This window comes from Zootoca vivipara, chromosome 4 (assembly GCF_965207765.1).
Source record: "Zootoca vivipara chromosome 4, rZooViv2.hap1.1, whole genome shotgun sequence".
NCBI lineage: Eukaryota > Metazoa > Chordata > Lepidosauria > Squamata > Lacertidae > Zootoca > Zootoca vivipara.
In genome coordinates, this window is record NC_142587.1 from 100,450,753 (window position 1) to 100,468,487 (window position 17,735).

Sequence of the window (17,735 nt, forward strand, 5' to 3'; positions counted from 1 at the left end):
GGACGTGTGGATCCAGAAGTGGCCTCCACAGTTGCTTACGGACTCACTGTTAAAAAAACATGTTCATGGAAGACAGTCTTACTCGGCTACGAGGGATCGCCAAAGAGAGAAAGCCCTCTTATCTCCAAGCCTGACCTCCTGTTGATTTGGCTGGGTGCTGCCCAGGTGCTGCCACTCCCCTCGGTCCCTGGCTCCTTACCTGAAGACCTGCCGGATGTTGTGCATTCGAAGGTCAATGACTTTGAGGGCGTTGTCCCTGGAGCAGCTCAGTAGGTGCATCTGGTCGGGACTGATGCTCAAGGAGGTGACCTTGCCTTCCACAGGGATCACCTGTGTGCAGCGGGGATCTCTGGAGGAGGAAGACGGCAGGGTGCATTGTGGCGTCACCATGATGTCATTAAACATCTTGCTGAAATATGAGAGCCCCAAGTGCTCTGGACCAAAGTCTCCTGTTTAAATTGCTGTGTTGTTTTTCATAGGGTTGTTTTATTGCATATTTTAAATTACAGATACTTATATTTTAATGCTTTCATGCAATTGCTTCTATCTGTATGTATTTTAATTGCAGGTTTTTACTTCAACGTTTGCGGAACTGGTTTTTTTATAAACCGCTTAAACGCCTATTTTGGCATTAAGTGGTATCTAAATAAATTAATTAATTCAGGAATGATGCATAATAATGATTTTTTTAAAAAAACAACAACACCGGGCAGTTTATTTAACACTGAGGATTACATAGTACAAACATATTAATAGCCAGACAGTTGCAAGCAATTAGTGGACTTAATTTGCATGCCATTAACATAATTTGCATACGGGTAGGTAGCTGTGTTGGTCTGCCGTAGTCGAAACAATATAAAATAAAAATTCTTCCAGTAGCACCTTAGAGACCAGCTATGTTTGTTATTGGTATGAGCCTTCATGAGCATGCACACTTCTTCAGATAATTTGCATAGTAATTCTGAGCATCCCAAAGCTGGTGGACATGAGGAATGTGCTTTTCTTCCTCCCTCTTTCTCCCCATGACATTCCAGCGCCCTGGGTTTTGCGCTGAGACATGCCGGAGGGTTTTTGTGGCACCATTCACGGAAGAAAAACTACCGCAGATATCTCCACATCTTCAAAAGCAGAGTCCATAGCTTGGCTTTGGGAAAACAGGGGTTCTGCAGTACTCAGCTATTTGGGAGTCACTGAATCAGAGTCTCCAGGAAGGATATCCCTTTGTGGCAATGGAAGAGGCAGGGCAGGTAGCTGGGCAGATGAATGCAGCCCCCTGGCATCTCCCTGAGGCAGGGAGAGATTTTACTTTCCTGGGCTCCTTGATCACTGCAGATGGTGACAGCAGCCACAAAATTAAAAGACGCCTGCTTCTTGGGAGAAAAGCAATGACAAACCTAGACAGCATCTTAAAAAGCAGAGACATCACCTTGCCGACAAAGGTCCGTATAGTTAAAGCTATGGTTTTCCCAGTAGTGATATATGGAACTGAGAGCTGGAACATAAAGAAGGCTGATCGCCGAAGAATTGATGCTTTTGAATCATGGTGCTGGAGGAGACTCTTGAGAGTCCCATGGACTGCAAGAAGATCAAACCTATCCATTCTGAAGGAAATCAGCCCTGAGTGCTCCCTGGAAGGACAGATCGTGAAGCTGAGGCTCCAATACTTTGGCCACCTCATGAGAAGAGAAGACTCCCTGGAAAAGACCCTGATGTTGGGAAAGATGGAGGGCACAAGGAGAAGGGGACGACAGAGGACGAGATGACTGGACAGTGTTCTCGAAGCTACGAACATGAGTTTGACCAAACTGCGGGAGGCAGTGCAAGACAGGAGTGCCTGGCGTGCTATGGTCCATGGGATCACGAAGAGTCGGACACGACTAAACAACAAAAGCATCTCCCTGGCTCAGAGGCTGTCACACACAGACCTTTTCTTTTCCGTTAAGGATCTCTCTCCTCTTTGAGAATGGCACTCTGAGCACATAGGGATGCAGGCAAAACAGCAGGGCATCCCTTAACATCCCGACCTTCCTGATCCACGGAACAAGAATTCCGTAACAAAGGAGAGGCGGTTGGGGGGTCACACTCAGTACAACCCCGTCAAAGGACAGCAGCTATAAATAGAGAAGGTGAGGCATGGAAATAGCAGCAACAGCAACAGCAACCTGTTGCTTGTCTGTTAAGAGGCTGGTGAGGAAGGGAAGAGATTTTGCAGCCCTCAGAGACTTGTAGAGTTGGAAGGACCCCTGGCGATCATCTAGTCCAACCCCCTGCAATACAGGAATTCCAAGTTAGGGGTATTGCTTAGGGAGGTTTGTTGAGGGGTCAGGTTTTAATTTCAGAGGGGTTAATTTTGCTGTTACCGATAGTAATGTTTTTATATCTTATTGTGACTTAGGTGGGGATTGTTTAACTTTTGATTTTATTTATTGCTTATGACTACTTTGCTTATAGTTTTTAATTATGCCCATGTTTCCATGTTGTAAGCTGCCTCAAGCATAGGTTTAGCTTGGGCCAAAGCAAACAAAGACATAGCTGCCAAGTTTTCCCTTTTCTCGCGAGGAAGCCTATTCAGCATAAGGGAAAATCCCTTTAAAAAAGGGATAACTTGGCAGCTATGCAAAGATGGTAAAAAACAACAACCCAATAACAGCACCAAACCACCCATTGACCCAGCCAAGAACAAAGACAGCAGCAATACTAAATGAGAGGCAGGTGATGCTGCGGTCTAAACCACTGAGCTTCTTGGGCTTGCTGATCGGAAGGTCGGCAATTCGAATCCCTGCGACAGGGTGAGCTCCCGTTGCTCTGTCCCAGCTCCTGCCAACCTAGCAGTTCAAAAGCACGCCAGTGCAAGTAGATAAATAGGTACCACTGCAGCAGGAAGGTAAACGCCTTTTCCATGCACTCTGGTTTCCGTCACGGTGTCCTGCTGTGCCAGAAGCGGTTTAGTCCTGCTGGCCACATGACCCGGAAAGCTGTCTGTGGACAAACGTCGGCTCTCTTGGCCTAAAAGCGAGATTAGCACCACAACCCCATAGTTGCCTTTGACTGGACTTAACTGTCCAGGGGTCCTTTACCTTTACCTTTCAGAGCTTTGGCGCATTGAAGACTAACAAATGTTTCATAGCATAAGCTTTTGTGGATGGGAGCATCAGATGCATCATAAACAGGGAAACTTGAAAATAAATAGAGCTCTGAAGCTGGACGAGAATGAAGACCCATCTAGTCCTGTATGCAGTTCTTACCGGGCCGACCAGATGCAATGAGAAATATGGAAATGGAGAGGGGGGACTCAGAGGAGATGGGGGAAAGCCCATTCCGACAAGCTGGAAGAAAGAGCAGGAAGATGGAGCCTAGATCTTCATTGGGAAGACATTGGACAAGATGCAGAAACCAGCAGTGCCACGGGTACCAAATAACACCGGTTCTGCATTTCTAAGAAATCGGTCTTTCAGTATGACACTCTGGAACTCCCTGCCTATTGACATCACCATTCTCTTTTTGGCACTTGCTTAAAACATTTTTGGCCTACCCAGACATGTAGAATGCTTGCTTTTAGTTTACTGCTGAATTTATCATTTCAGTTGCTTTCCCCAAGCATTTATTGTTTTATTCTCTTTGTAAACCATTTTGATGTATTTAAAAACAAAACAAAAAACCGATCAGCTGGTGTTCAGGTTTTACCAAGTAAAATAATATAATGGAAAAAATATTGGTGCCACAACTGAAAAGGCCCTGGAAAACGACAAGGCCAAGCCTGGTTGCATCCTCCTCTGGCTGCTTGGTGGGCTCTCACCTGCTGTCCCAGAAACGGATGGTCTTGTCATGGTGTCCACTGATGATGAAGGTGTCGCAACACACAATATCGTTGCAATAGGAGAAGACGTCGATGGTTCTGTAGCCTGCCAGAAAAGCCATAGACAGTCGTGTCAGGGAAAGGAGCTGGATCAGGGCCCTCCATCCCCACCGGAAGAGTTGGCCATCACTTACACGCCCCTTTGGTCAAATCCCACTCCTTCATTGTCCTGTCCCGGCTGCCCGTCACAGCTTGGTGCCGGGTGGCTCTGAACCTGGCAGCCGTCACTTTGTCTGTGTGCCCCGTCAGAACCTCCTAGGCGAGAGAAGAGTTGGGGGCGTTAAGAGATTAGTTGCTTTTCAGTGCTCCTCCTATTGGACACAAAGCATGGAAGCTCTGAGAACATAAGAACCCAAGTGGAGCCTCCTGGATCAGGCTCCAGCATCCTGTTCTCACAGTGGCCAACCAGAGGCCCATTACGGAAGGACCGCCTATTTCCATATGAACCTACCCAGACCCTGAGATCATCTTCTGAGGCCCTCCTTCGTGTGCCTCCTCCTCGAGAGGTCCGGAGAGTAGCAACACGAGTACGGGGCCTTCTCTGCAGTGGCTCCCCATAAAAATGTTCCTTTTCAACCAGGCATTTGATTGACCTGATTTATATCCTATGCCCTTTAAAAATGTGGTTCTTTTTATTTTAAGGGGGGGTTGTTATTAGGTTGCTAATATTGCAGATATACAGTGGTGCCTCGCTAGACGAATTTAATTCATTCTGTGAGTCAATTCGTTTTGCGAAAAAATCGTCTAGCAAATCCCATAAGAATGCATAGAAATTTATTTTTATTTTTTGCCCATAGGAACGCATTAATTGAATTTCAATGCATTCCTATGGGAAACCGCAATTCGCTAGATGAATTTTTCACAAAACGAATTCGTCTTGCGAGGCAACATCCGATCGCAAAACCCATTCGTCTAGTGAAAAATTCGTCTAGCGGGGCATTCGTCTAGCGAGGTACCACTGTATTGTGGTTTTATATTTTGATTTGGTTCTATGAACTGCCCTGAGACCTCTGGGTAATAGGGCGGTATAAAAATTTGATAAATAAATAAATTACACAAAGGAGAATTTGTGCACAAGAGCAACTCTCCCCTCCCGTGGTTTCCAGAAACTGGGATTCAGAATCCCTGCTACCTCCAGGGGTGAAAGGCAGAGCATAGCCCTCCTGGCTAGTGGCCACCAACAGCCATGAATTTGTCTAATCCTCTTTTCAAGCCATCCATGTTGGTGGCCATCACCGCCTCCTGTAGCAGGGAGTTCCATGGTTTAACCATGCATGTACTGTCTTTTATCTCCAACATTCAGCTTCACTGGGTGCCCATGAGCTCTAACGTTAGGAGAAAGGGAGGAAAACTTTTCTCTATCTTTTTTCTCAAGGCCAGGCACAATTTTGTAAACTTCTATCATGTCACATGTTAGGGCTGGTGTTCCCCCCCCACACACACACCCTTGCTGCTTTACCCATGAAAAACCGATCTCTGCAGCTGAATTGGAGCAAATGGCAATTCAACTTTTCCATGGACTGCCATTTGCTCCGATTCCACAATAAAGAGTGGGTTCAGATTCCTTCCTCGGCCCTGAAACCTGGCTTAATAGTTTCCCATCGCACAACTGCACCCCTCCGCCCCAAGCGAAAGGAATTCGGTTGATCTCACCTTGAAACGGCAGTCGTCAATCTTCCATAGATGAGCAGCATTGTTGTACGTAGCAGCCAAGACGTGAAATCCCTTCCGGGGACAGAAAGAGAGAGTGAGTTTGGAGGGGGAATCAGACCAGCCACCTCTGCTCTGCCCTGGCTGTGGAACTTGGCTTGGCACTGGGTTTCAAGGTCTATAAGATGGGCAAGTGGGTCTGAACCGAAATAACTCACAAAAACGATTCCCCTAGTAGTTCAGGATTAAAAGCAAGAATGGACAGAATCACACAGCCTCATTATTATTATTATTAACAAGTCCGCTTCAGTCACTGCCTTTTCTTTGAAGAGATATTTAGGACAGTAAAATAGAAAAATAAGCTGCTGGCTAAACACTCTATCCGCTCTGCAGAAGCGTGTGGGGTCTCTGTATATATTCAGCTGCCCCCCACTACCATGGGAGCTGTCAGTGAGCAAGCAACCATTTTGAATTCCCCAAAATTCAGAAAGCACCTTGGAATAGGGACTTTTGGGGAAAACAAAACGGCAATCGCCACTGTTTTTTATTTTTATTTCGTTCTGCAAACCTCCCCGAGACCTCTGGGTATAGGGCGGTACATAAATTCTAATAACAACAACAACAACATCAAATTGCAATGGATTCTATTAAACTGGTTAATGAGGCCCTTCTGCATGTCTGTCCCCCTGAAGCTCTTGCCATTCCACAGAAATTGATATTTCCCCACGTTTTAGGAGTAAGAGGGAGGCCGACTTTTCTCCATCTGCTTAGTCCACCCTTCCTGCTCTCATGTCGGACCGCATTGCCAGGGGTTGGACTAGATGACCCTCAGGGTCCCCCTCCAACTCTATGATTCTACAAGCAGAACTCATTGTGGGGAGCAGAGCCCCCGTTTGGAGGAGGGCCGCCCAAAGGGCTTCCTTCTGTACTTCTCCCTGCTTCTTTTCCAACCGCCTAGCATTTTGTTTGACTTTTGGGACGGCCATCCGTCCCGCTAATGAGCTTGGAAAAGTTCGTTCTGCAATCCCTTTCGCCAGGTGGCTGCAGCTGGCCTGTGGGGAGCCCCACATCCTCCCTGCCTTTGGTTCCTATCGTAGGAGGAGGAGAAATCTCTTATTTTTTGGGGGGGGGGGGAATGATGATTGCAAAGGACCGCGTTGGCATGGCAACAGCCTCCGCAGGAAGCCCCATGCTGCCCCCTGGTGGACGTGGGCAGGAAACACCTCTTTCCAAAGAGCCCCCGCTGGAAACTGTCTCACATCAGGAGTTCAGCCCTTCCATAATATTTGGGCACTACCTGCTCCGAATACTAGGGGCTATGGCAGAGAGAGGGTCTTTTCCTTCTCCTGTTACCCGATCTGTCAAAATGGCAATGCTAACAGTGCGGCTCAGTCCCTATAAGTCGGAGGTACAGTTGGGAGGTAGTTCATAGAATCATAGAATCATAGGTTTGTAAAGCTGGAAGGAACCCACAGTGGTCATTTCATCTAACCCCTTGCAATGCAGAAATCTTTTGCCAAACATGGGGCTCCAATCCACGACCCTGAGGTTAAGAGCCTCATGATTTACCATAGAGACATATAATTAGACAGGCGGTGTTCAGTCTAGACAAGGTCACACTCGCCTTTAAAACAGCAAAGTTGTAGCTGGGAGGTAATGTTTGATCTAGCCCTGACTCCTGATCTGTCCTGTGCTTATGATAATCTTTTTTATTCTCTTGCGAGCGAGGTTGCTTTCAACGTGCATTTTATGTTGGACATTTTATATTGAGCAATGTTCTCCTCTGAAATGTTTCAGACAACTTTAGTTGTTGTTGTTAACTTTGCTGTGTTCAGCGTGCGATCTGCAGTTGACCTCTTTTGTACCATTTTATTTGGAAATCTTTAAGATAATATTTTTCGCTTCCAGTCAGTTGTGTTGCTTTGAATGTGTACATTCAAAGTGTACTTTCGTCACTAATGTTTTATTATGGACTGTTTTACTTGATGTAGGTTGTAAACTGGTTTGAGATCCCCCCCTTTAAAAATATAAAGCGGTAGAGATATGAAATGATGAGGAAGAAGAAGAGGAAGAACGTAAGAAGTGCCTGCTGGATCAGGCCTAGGCCCCACCTAGTCAATCATCCTGTCACTCCTCTAACACGCAGGTGCTAACATCCTAGAACTGTAGAGTCACAAGGGACCCCAGGGGTCATCTAGCTCAACCCTCTGGAGTGCAGGAACAACAGCTAAGACTTTAATGTGTGAAACTCACAGATCAGTCTTCCCCAACCTGGTGCCCCCCCCCAATGGATTGGACTACTGCGCTCGCTGGGGCTGATGGGATCTGTAGCCTAAAGCCTCTTGGGGGAACCCAGGCTGGTGAGGAGTAATAATAATAATAATAATAATAATACTAATAATAATTTATTCTTTATATGATTCTATGATTCTAGTTAGAGTATATGTGAAGCTAGTATCCTTTGCTCCACTGTGATGGGAAAGACTTTCCTCGGTCTGAGAAGCCGGTGAATTGCTGCCAGTCCGAGTTGACAAAGGGACCCAGGTGGCGCTGTGGTTAAACCACTGAGCCTAGGGCTTGCTGATCAGAAGGTCAGCAGTTCGAATCCCTGCAACGGGGTGAGCTCCCGTTGCTCGGTCCCAGCTCCTGCCAACCTAGCAGTTCGAAAGCACGTCAAAATGCAAATAGATAAATAGGAACCGCTATAGCGGGAAGGTAAACGGCGTTTCCATGTGCTGCTCTGGTTCTCCAGAAGCGGCTTTGTCATGCTGGCCACATGACCTGGAAGCTATACGCTGGCTCCCTCGGCCAATAATGCGAGATGAGCGCGCAACCCCAGAGTCGGTCACGACTGGACCTAATGGTCAGGGGTCTCTTTACCTTTACCGAGTTGACAATATTGGGCTAGATCAGCAATGTCCAACCGGTCGAGCGCGATCGACAGATCGATCGGCAGGGTTCTCCAGGTCGATCTCAGGAGTAAAAAAAAGAGGTCGCCCTGTTGCTCCTGAGCGATCGTGACGTGCCCTGCCCCCATCACTATGTTTTGGCGGTGCTGTGAAAGGTTTTATTCCCTTCATCTGGGGCAGAGTGGAGGAAGAAGGGGTGGCTTCAGGCTGTTGGGTGGGCTATTAAAGGCAACCCTTCCCAAAAAAACCTCAGCATCTCTAGACTCCCCCCTAAAAGAAGCTCTCCAACTGTGGGCTCCCCCCCAAAAAAAGCTGAACAGCTATGGGCAATGACTGCCAGTTTGATTATACTGGGAGTAGATCGCAGACTCTATAGAGTTGGATGTGCCTGGGCTAGTTAAACCGCTTGGCCTGGTTCAGTATAATAAGGCAAGGAGGAAAAGCCCTTTGCAGAGCGAGTGCAACTTCCAGGCAAGGCCAAACCACAGTGTCTCCTCCGAGCAACCAGCAGTGTTTGCCCTGCTGCGATTGACACTCACCGATGGGTCAAACTCGACGCTGGTGATGGCTCCGTTGGCGCCTTCTAGTGTCTTCATTTTCTCCATTCGCCCTGCAGGCAGGCAAAACAGAACAGGGAAGGTGACCCAGAGCAGCAACGATTAGACCCCACACTTCCCCAAATATTTAAGAAAGCACCAGGGAACTCTGCAAGAAGCAGACAATATACTTTCCAAAGAGAGAGAGGTTCTCCCGCCTGGGATCTGAGATCTTTTCTCCTTGTTCCACGACTCTGCCTTGCGAAAATCTTATGTCACCTGCAGGACTGAAGGTCAGCTAAGCAAAATCCCTCGCACACCTGATAAGATCCAATTCAACGGATAAGATCGGCTTCTACTTCCATGCATTGGCAAGACTGTTTGTTTGTTTTGTTTTGTTTCTTAAAGGAAGGAACGGGCCTCAAGAAAAGATTGATGCAGAAGCAAAACCTAGAGTCAAGGCCAGAAATCTCTTATAAAAGCAGAGGCAGCAACTCACTTGCGTGATCTCAAGAGGTTTGAGTAGCCCTAGTTGCCATCCCTAGCAGGAAGCTGGCAGAGATCTCTAATACTTTTACACATGAAAAAAATTAGTGTGCAACAAGTAAAACGGTGGGACGCAGGTGGCGCTGTGTGTTAAACCACAAAGCCTAGGGCTTGCTGATCAGAAGGTTGGCGGTTCGAATCCCTGCAACGGGGTGAGCTCCCGTTGCTCGGTCCCAGCTCCTGCCAACCTAGCAGTTCGAAAGCACATCAAAGTGCAAGTAGATAAATAGGTACCCCTGCGGCAGGAAGCTAAATGGAGTTTCCATGCGCTGCTCTGGTTTGCAAGAAGCGGTTTAGTCATGCTGGCCACATGACCTGGAAGCTGTACGCCAGCTCCCTCGGCCAATAACGCGAGATGAGCGCCGCAACCCCAGAGTCGGTCACGACTGGACCTAATGGTCAGGGGTCCCTTTACCTTTACCTTTACCTTTAAGTAAAATGGTAAAGGTAAAGGGCCCCTGGACGGTTAAGTCCAAGGTGACTATGGGGTTGTGGCGCTCATCTCATGTTATTGGCCGAGGGAGCCGGTGTTTGTCCGCAGGCGGCTTTCCAGGTCATGTGGCCGGCATGACTAAACCGCTTCTGGCTCAACGGGACACCGTCACGAGAGTCAGAGTGCACAGAAACACCATTTACCTTCCCACCACAACGATACCTATTTATCTACTTGCACTGACATGCTTTCAAACTGCTAGGTTGGCAGAAGCTGGGACAGAGCAACAGGAGCTCACCCCATCCGATCGGCAAGCCCAAGAGGCTCAGTGGTTTAGACCACAGTGCCACCTGTGTCCCTGTCAAGGTAAAGGTAAAAGGTAAAGGACCCCTGGACGGTGAAGTCCAGTCAAAGGCGACTATGGGGTTGCGGAGCTCATCTCGCTTTCAGGCCGAGGGAGCCGGCGTTTGTCCACAGACAGCTTTCCAGGTCATGTGGCCAGCAGGACAAAACTGCTTCAGGCAACGGTGGATGAATGGCAGAAGAAGCTGATAGAATATATGGAACTGTCTGAATTGACGGGGAGACTTCGGGATCGGAGTGAAGAAGCAGCGGAAGAAGATTGGAACAAATTTAAAATTTATTTGAAAAATAAGCGTATTATAGATTGAACCAATGGAAGTGAGGGAGATACAAAGAGGTTGTACATAATACAAGGGTGTGAAATATGTATTGAAAGAAGTTAAGGATAAATTAATTAGGAAGTAAGATATAGATTGAGTTTATAAGGACAAGATATAAAAGATATAGTAATAAGATAATATTGAAGTAATAATTAGAGCTTATATAAGATTTAGAACTTACTAAGTATGAAATAGGGACCCAGGTGGCGCTGTGGTTAAACCACTGAGCCTAGGGCTTGCTGATCAGAAGGTCGGTGGTTCGAATCCCTGAGACGGGGTGAGCTCCCGTTGCTTGGTCCCAGCTCCTGCCAACCTAGCAGTTCGAAAGGACGTCAAAGTGCAAGTAGATAAATAGGAACCGCTACAGCGGGAAGGTAAACGGCGTTTCCATGTGCTGCTCTGGTTTGCCAGAAGTGGCTTAGTCATGCTGGCCACATGACCTGGAAGCTGTACGCCGGCTCCCTCGGCCAATAATGCGAGATGAGCGCGCAACCCCAGAGTCGGTCACGACTGGACCTAATGGTCAGGGGTCCCTTTACTTTACTTTAAGTATGAAATGTAAAGAACCGCAGTAGGAGGTGGAAAGAGGAAGTCAATAGATTAGAAATAAGGGTTACAAGTTAGAATTTTTGTTTTTGCATTTTCTTTTTTGTATTTTTTGTATTTTGTATTTTTATGTTTTGTATTTTCTTTTTGTGTTTTGTATTTTTGTATGTTTCTGTTGTTTGAAAAATCTTTAATAAATACATTTTTTTTTAAAAAAAACTGCTTCAGGCGCAACGGGACACTGTGACAGAAACCAGAGCAGCGCACGGATACGCCGTTTACCTTCCCGCCACAGCAGTGCCTATTTATCCACTTGCACTGACGTTCTTTTGAACTGCAAGTTTGGCAGGAGCTGGGGCACAGAGCTAGGAGCTCACCCCATCGTGTGTATTCGAACCGACTTTCTGATAGGCAAGCCCAGGAGGCTCGGGGCTTGAGACCCCAGCGCCACCCGCTGTGTGCAATCGTCAACTGATGCCCCTCTGCCCATCCACTCACCTCCTGCCACATTCCAGAGCTTGATCAGCTTGTCAGCCCCACCAGTGGCCAGCATGGATGAATTGGGACTGAACCTGGCAGCATTGATTTCGGAGGCGTGGCCTTCCTGGAGAAAGGACAAAGGACAAATCAAGGAGACTAGGCATGGAAGTCCACAACAAGTTCTTCTTCTGGAGTAGATACGGGAATTCTGCTGTGGCAACAATTGCAGCCCAAACCTATCATCCAGCCGCGTTCCCTTTCTGTCAGGGCTGGGGGCCAGACACACAGGCCCGTCCTAGCCATAGAGGCTAGTGGCGCGGAGAACCACGGCGCCGGGCGCTGGAAGGGTGCCAAGTGAGCGCAGGGTTCCGGCTATCTGGCCAGGACTGCGCTCCTACTCCGAGGACTCCGCGCTGCGCCTCCTTCTCGTTTCCCCAGCGCTGGGTTCTGCTCAGTCAAGCTTCGCCACCAGCGCACGCACAGCGCCCAAGCAGCTCTTGCTGGTCCCACGGTGCACGCGCTGGTGGCGAAGCTTGACTGAGCAGAACCCAGCACTGGGGAAACGAGAAGGAAATGCAGCGCGGAGTCCTCGGAGGTGGCCTCCCGCTGCTGCCGTGGTCCGCTTGGCACTCCCGGGCCCTTGGAGGGGCGCTGGAGGGGGGCGCTGGAGGGACCTAGCGCCAGGGCGCTGGGTGGGCTTAAGACGGCCCTGCTGACACACAAATTATTAAGAAGAATTATTAAGAAGAGCCCTGCAGCTGGATCCAGCCAATGGCCCATCTAGTCCATCATCCTGTTCTCGCAGTGGCCACCCAGATGCCCCCATAGGAAGCCCACAAGCAGGATTTGAACACAAGAGCCCTCTCCCCACCCGCGATTCCCAGCAACTGGCATTCAGACAGCACTGTCTCCGACACTGGTAGAAGCAGTGTGGTGTAGTGGTTAGAGTGTTGGACTAGAAGCTGGGAGACCAGGGTTCAAATCCCTGCTCAGCCATGAAGCTCACTGTCTGACACTCTCAATCTAACCTACCTCACAGGGTTGTTGTGAGGACAGAATGGGCAAGGTGAACTTTGCACACCACCTTGAGCTCCTTGGAGGAAAAGGTGGGATATAGATGCAATAATAAAAAATAGCAATAGTTATTTTCCCCAGCAGCTCCCTTTGGTGAATGGCTAGAAGATATATACAAGTTTGCAACACACGAGTGTATGAATGTAGACTTGCCATAGACAAATTTAATGATATTTGGGATTAATTTCTATATCAGGTTAAATGTAGGTTAACTACAGTAACAATCTTGTAATGTTTATAAGTTCTGCTTTTGTTTTGTATTGTACAGGTGCAACTCGAAAAATTTGAGCATCGTCGAAAAGTTCATTTATTTCAGTAATGCAACTTAAAAGGTGAAACCAATATATGAGATAGACTCATGACATGCAAAGCGAGATATGTTAAGCCTTTATTTGTTGTAATTGTGATGATTATGGCGTACAGCTGAAGAAAACCCCAAATTCACAACCTCAGAAAATTAGAATATTAAATGAAATCTAATTTTTCGAGTTTCACCTCTATATGGGTGTCCTTCCTTCCTTCCTTCCTTCCTTCCTTCCTTCCTTCCTTCCTTCCTTCCTTCCTTCCTTCCTTCCTTCCTTCTCCCCCCCCCCTTTCCAAGTCTTATTTTACGTTGTGCACTTACAATGATATACACATTACTTGTTTTTAAACATCCAGCAGGTTCTTCTTATGCAGCACCCAGGTGACAAGAGGTGGCCCCTCGTGCTTGGGGATTTCAGATTTACCTGTTCGTCGCTCACTCTTGACGGAAGGCAGGCAGCCACACAGGAGGGAGTGTAATAGTACCGTTCCTCCGACGGGTTGCTGAATGAGCTTCCACGTCTCATCCTGAAACTAACAGGTGAATGTTTTGCACCGTCTTGGATAGAGACATTATCACCATTATCTTGCTCTCCCCCTCCCTCCAACTTCCTAATAATAATAATAATAATAATTTGTTGTTGTTGTTTGTTGTTAATACCCTGCCCATCTGGCTGGGTTCCCCCAGCCACTCTGGGTGGCTTCCAACAAAAGATTAAAATACAACAATTCATCAAATATTAAAAACTTCCCTAAACAGGGAACTAAACCATAGCAATTTTGAACTTACTTTGATGTCAAATTAAGGACTATAGGTTTTTCTGTCTTCAGTCAAAAGCCACAGAGCTAAGCTACTTAGAAGGATGTCCAAATCAAGTAAACTGGTTCGCCTGCAAACAAGCACTGGAGACCTCATCCAAGCCGCAGTTTCCGGTTCCACTTTGGATACAACCATGGTTTGCAAGAACCCTATTTGCTCCGAGTCAAACTTTGTATATTTCAAAGTTTGTGAAAATGCACAAAGCTAAGGACAAGTCTTTCTCAGGAGTGGGGAGTAAAATGCCAGTTTTGACTTTCAGTTATGTAAACTTTTAAGTCCATAGTTTTGGAACTGGGAAGGAGGGAGGGAAGATGGACATGGCTACAGAAACTCTTGGCTACAATGAATTTGTTAGCCCTCCATGTAATCAGTGCTGGATTTACGTATAAGCTAAAAAAGCTCTAGCTTAGGGCCCCACTCTAAAAAAATTAAAAGGGGGGGGGAACTGGATGTACATTTCCAAAATATAAGTTACATACAGCAAAAGTGTTTTGTGTTGTGTAGGCTCCTATGATGTAAGTCATGGGCCCCGCCTGCTCGCCTACTCCCTAAAATACCACTGATTTGCTCCTTTCTATATATATTGGACCCAGGTGGCGCTGTGGTTAAACCACTGAGCCTAGGGCTTGCTGATCAGAAGGTCGGCGGTTCAAATCCCTGCAACGGGGTGAGCTCCCATTGCTTGGTCCCAGCTCCTGCCAACCTAGCAGTTCGAAAGCACGTCAAAATGCAAGTAGATAAATAGGAACCGCTACAGCGGGAAGGTAAACGGCGTTTCCATGTGCTGCTCTGGTTTGCCAGAAGCGGCTTTGTCATGCTGGCCACATGACCTGGAAGCTATACGCCGGCTCCCTCGGCCAATAATGCGAGATGAGCGCGCAACCCCAGAGTCGGTCACGACTGGACCTAATGGTCAGGGGTCCTTATATATATTGGACAGTGTTCTCGAAGCTACGAACATTAGCTTGACCAAACTGCGGGAGGCAGTGGAAGACAGGAGTGCCTGGCGTGCTCTGGTCCATGGGGTCACAAAGAGTCGGACACGACTAAACGACTAAACAACAACATATATAGGGTGCCTACATTCTGCATGGACTGGTTGCATGGCAACATGTGCAAATGGCTTGAGATACCTATTAGGTCCATAAATGACCATCTAGCATATATTCAACACAAAAAACAGCGACCATTTGTTGTTGACAAAGGACAGCTGGACATAGAAAGGGCCCCATTACCTTCAGTAGCTTAGGGCCTCATCAAACCTGTCCATGTTAGTGGTCACATGATTTAATCCAAAGAAAGAGAGGAGCCATGCAGATAATTCTCTGTCCCCATAGAGAAGAGATCTGTGCAACACTAAAGTTTGCTACCTTACCCACAGCTGATCCAGATAAAAGGCTAACATCATCAAAATGATTCAGGATCTTATCTTGATTCTTTGGGGGTGGGGGCAATTCAAGCACATACTATGGACCCCAGTAACCCTGAATGCATAGATATGGAGCAACTAACTTACTCAAACAAACCTTTGAAAACACCCACGTATCTGGTGAGGGTCATGGAAGTTGCAGAAGCAGATCTAAAACAAGAAGTCAAGGGGAAAAAGGTGATGAACGTAGGAATTATTATTATTTTTATTACTACTACTACTACTACTACTATTATTACTACTACCACCACCAGTATAGGGACCCAGGTGGCGCTGTGGGTTAAACCACAGAGCCTAGGGCTTGCTGATCAGAAGGTCGGCGGTTCGAATCTCTGCAACAGGGTGAGCTCCCATTGCTTGGTCCCAGCTCCTGCCCACCTAGCAGTTCGAAGTGCAAGTAGATAAATAGGTACCACTCCGGTGGGAAGGTAAACGGCGTTTCCGTGTGCTGCTCTGGTTCGCCAGAAGCAGCTGTCATGTTGGCCACATGACCCGGAAGCTGTCTGCGGACAAACGCTGGCTCCCTCGGCCTATAGAGCGAGATGAGCGCCGCAACCCCAGAGTCGGACACAACTGGACCTGATGGTCAGGGGCCCCTTTACCTTTACCACCACCACTGCTTTTTTTCTATTAAAAATGACCCCTAACGGTCAGGGGTCCCTTTACCTTTAATGCCAATAATAACAGCAATACTACCATGAGCACTACAGTTCATGCCTCACCGAAAGGGCCTTTTCCACATCTTTTCGCCAGACTCCTCCTGGGCATCTCTGTGGGGCATCTTTTGCTCATCAGCCTTCCCATCTTCTGGCTCCCTGACGAACAGAAAACGTGCAGAAAATTAGGGAGCGCAAGAACCAGATCCTCTACAATATTTTAATGTATTTATTGCATTTATAGATCACCTTCTTTCTCCAAGGGCCTCAAGGAGGAGCACACGATTCTCCCTATTTAATTCCCCCAACAGCAACAGCAACCCTGTAAGGTAGGTTAGGCTGAGAAGCAGTGACTGGCCCAGGCCCAAGGCCACGCAGTGGCAGAGTGGGGATTTGAACCTGGGTCCGACACAGTGGTTCTCAATATATATATTAAAAAGGTTTAAAAATTGTGTCGGTGTAATCAGCCGGTGGATAACCAAGTTCCAAATGTGGAAATATAATATTTCCATTGCATTTATAAATATAAATATATATACAGCGGAACCTCGGGTTGCGGACATAATCCGTGATGGAGTCACGTCCGCAACGCGCAGCATTCGTAACCTGCAGCGCCACGTCTGCGCATACACATGACGCGATTTAGTGCTTCTGCACATGCGTGAGCGGCAAAACCCGGAAGTAACCCTTTCCGGTACTTCTGGGTTTTCCACAGTCCACAACCTGAAAACACGTATATATGTATATATACATATATGTATACAGTGGTACCTCGCAAGAAGAATGCCCTGCAAGACGAATTTTTCGCAAGACGAATGCGTCTTGCAATCTGATGGTGACTCGCAAGACGAATTCATTTTGTGAAAAATTCGTCTTGCGAATCGTGGTTTCCCATAGGAATGCATTGAAATTTAATTAATGCGTTCCTATGGGCAAAAAAAAAGAAATTTCAATGCATTCCTATGGGAAACCGCGATTCGCAAGATGAATTTTTCGCAAAACGAATTGACTCACGGAACGAATTAAATTCGTCTTGTGAGGCACCACTGTATGTATATATGGTATATATATATATGATAGCTTGCAAATAAATTTCTATGTGTTGGAATAATAATTTCACTTATAGGTAAAGGTACCCTTGACTGTTTGGTCCAGTTGCGGACTCTGGGGTTGCGGCACTCATCTCGCTTTACTGGCCGAGGGAGCCGGCGTTTGTCCGCAGGCAGTTTTTTCTGGGTGATGTGGCCAGCGTGACGAAGCCACTTCTGGCGAAACCAGAGCAGCGCACGGAAACGCCATTTACCTACCCTATTTATCTACTTGCACTTTGACGTGCTTTCGAACTGCTAGGTGGGCATTAGCTGGGACCGAGCAACGGGAGCTCACCCCGTCGTGGGGATTCGAACCGCCGACCTTCCGATCGGCATGCCCTAGGCTCTGTGATTTAGACCACAGCGCCAACCGCGTCCCTGATTTCATTCATATACTTCTATAATAGACAATTTTTATGTACTTTTGGTTTCCTTTTCTCCCTTTCCTTTGCTTAGAGAAGTATTTCAAATAAAATATAAATATATATTTTTAAGTTCCAGATCTGCACACGTAATCTGGGAGGAGCAGATCAAGCCAGAGCAAATTCCCCAAGGCTTCCTAATGACAGGAAAAGGTCTCTTCATCCCAGAGGCCACCTAGAGGGACATTGACAAACCGGCTGTCTGAGACAGAGAACTGCCATTTAGCAGCCTCGGAGCATTTTAGGTCCTGGCGGAAAGGTGTTGCGCACAGCATGAAGCCAATATTGAGCATTTCAGCAG

General features: G+C 47.1%; 1 protein-coding gene across 2 annotated transcripts in view; it reads right to left on the reverse strand.

Moving 5' to 3' along the window:
- ATG16L2 (autophagy related 16 like 2) overlaps window positions 1-17,735 on the reverse strand; it is a 46,236-nt gene that overhangs the window by 6,670 nt on the left and 21,831 nt on the right. The window contains exons 7-15 of one of the 2 annotated variants that reach the window (XM_035115881.3): window positions 15,988-16,080; window positions 15,353-15,415; window positions 13,442-13,550; window positions 11,658-11,763; window positions 8,955-9,025; window positions 5,510-5,581; window positions 3,991-4,111; window positions 3,797-3,902; window positions 200-349 (exon numbers count right to left, since the gene is read on the reverse strand). In XM_035115881.3, the coding sequence (XP_034971772.2) occupies window positions 200-349; window positions 3,797-3,902; window positions 3,991-4,111; window positions 5,510-5,581; window positions 8,955-9,025; window positions 11,658-11,763; window positions 13,442-13,550; window positions 15,353-15,415; window positions 15,988-16,080 (891 nt within the window). The remainder of the gene's footprint in view (window positions 1-199; window positions 350-3,796; window positions 3,903-3,990; window positions 4,112-5,509; window positions 5,582-8,954; window positions 9,026-11,657; window positions 11,764-13,441; window positions 13,551-15,352; window positions 15,416-15,987; window positions 16,081-17,735) is intronic. The other variant, XM_088668890.1, reaches the window with a different exon arrangement.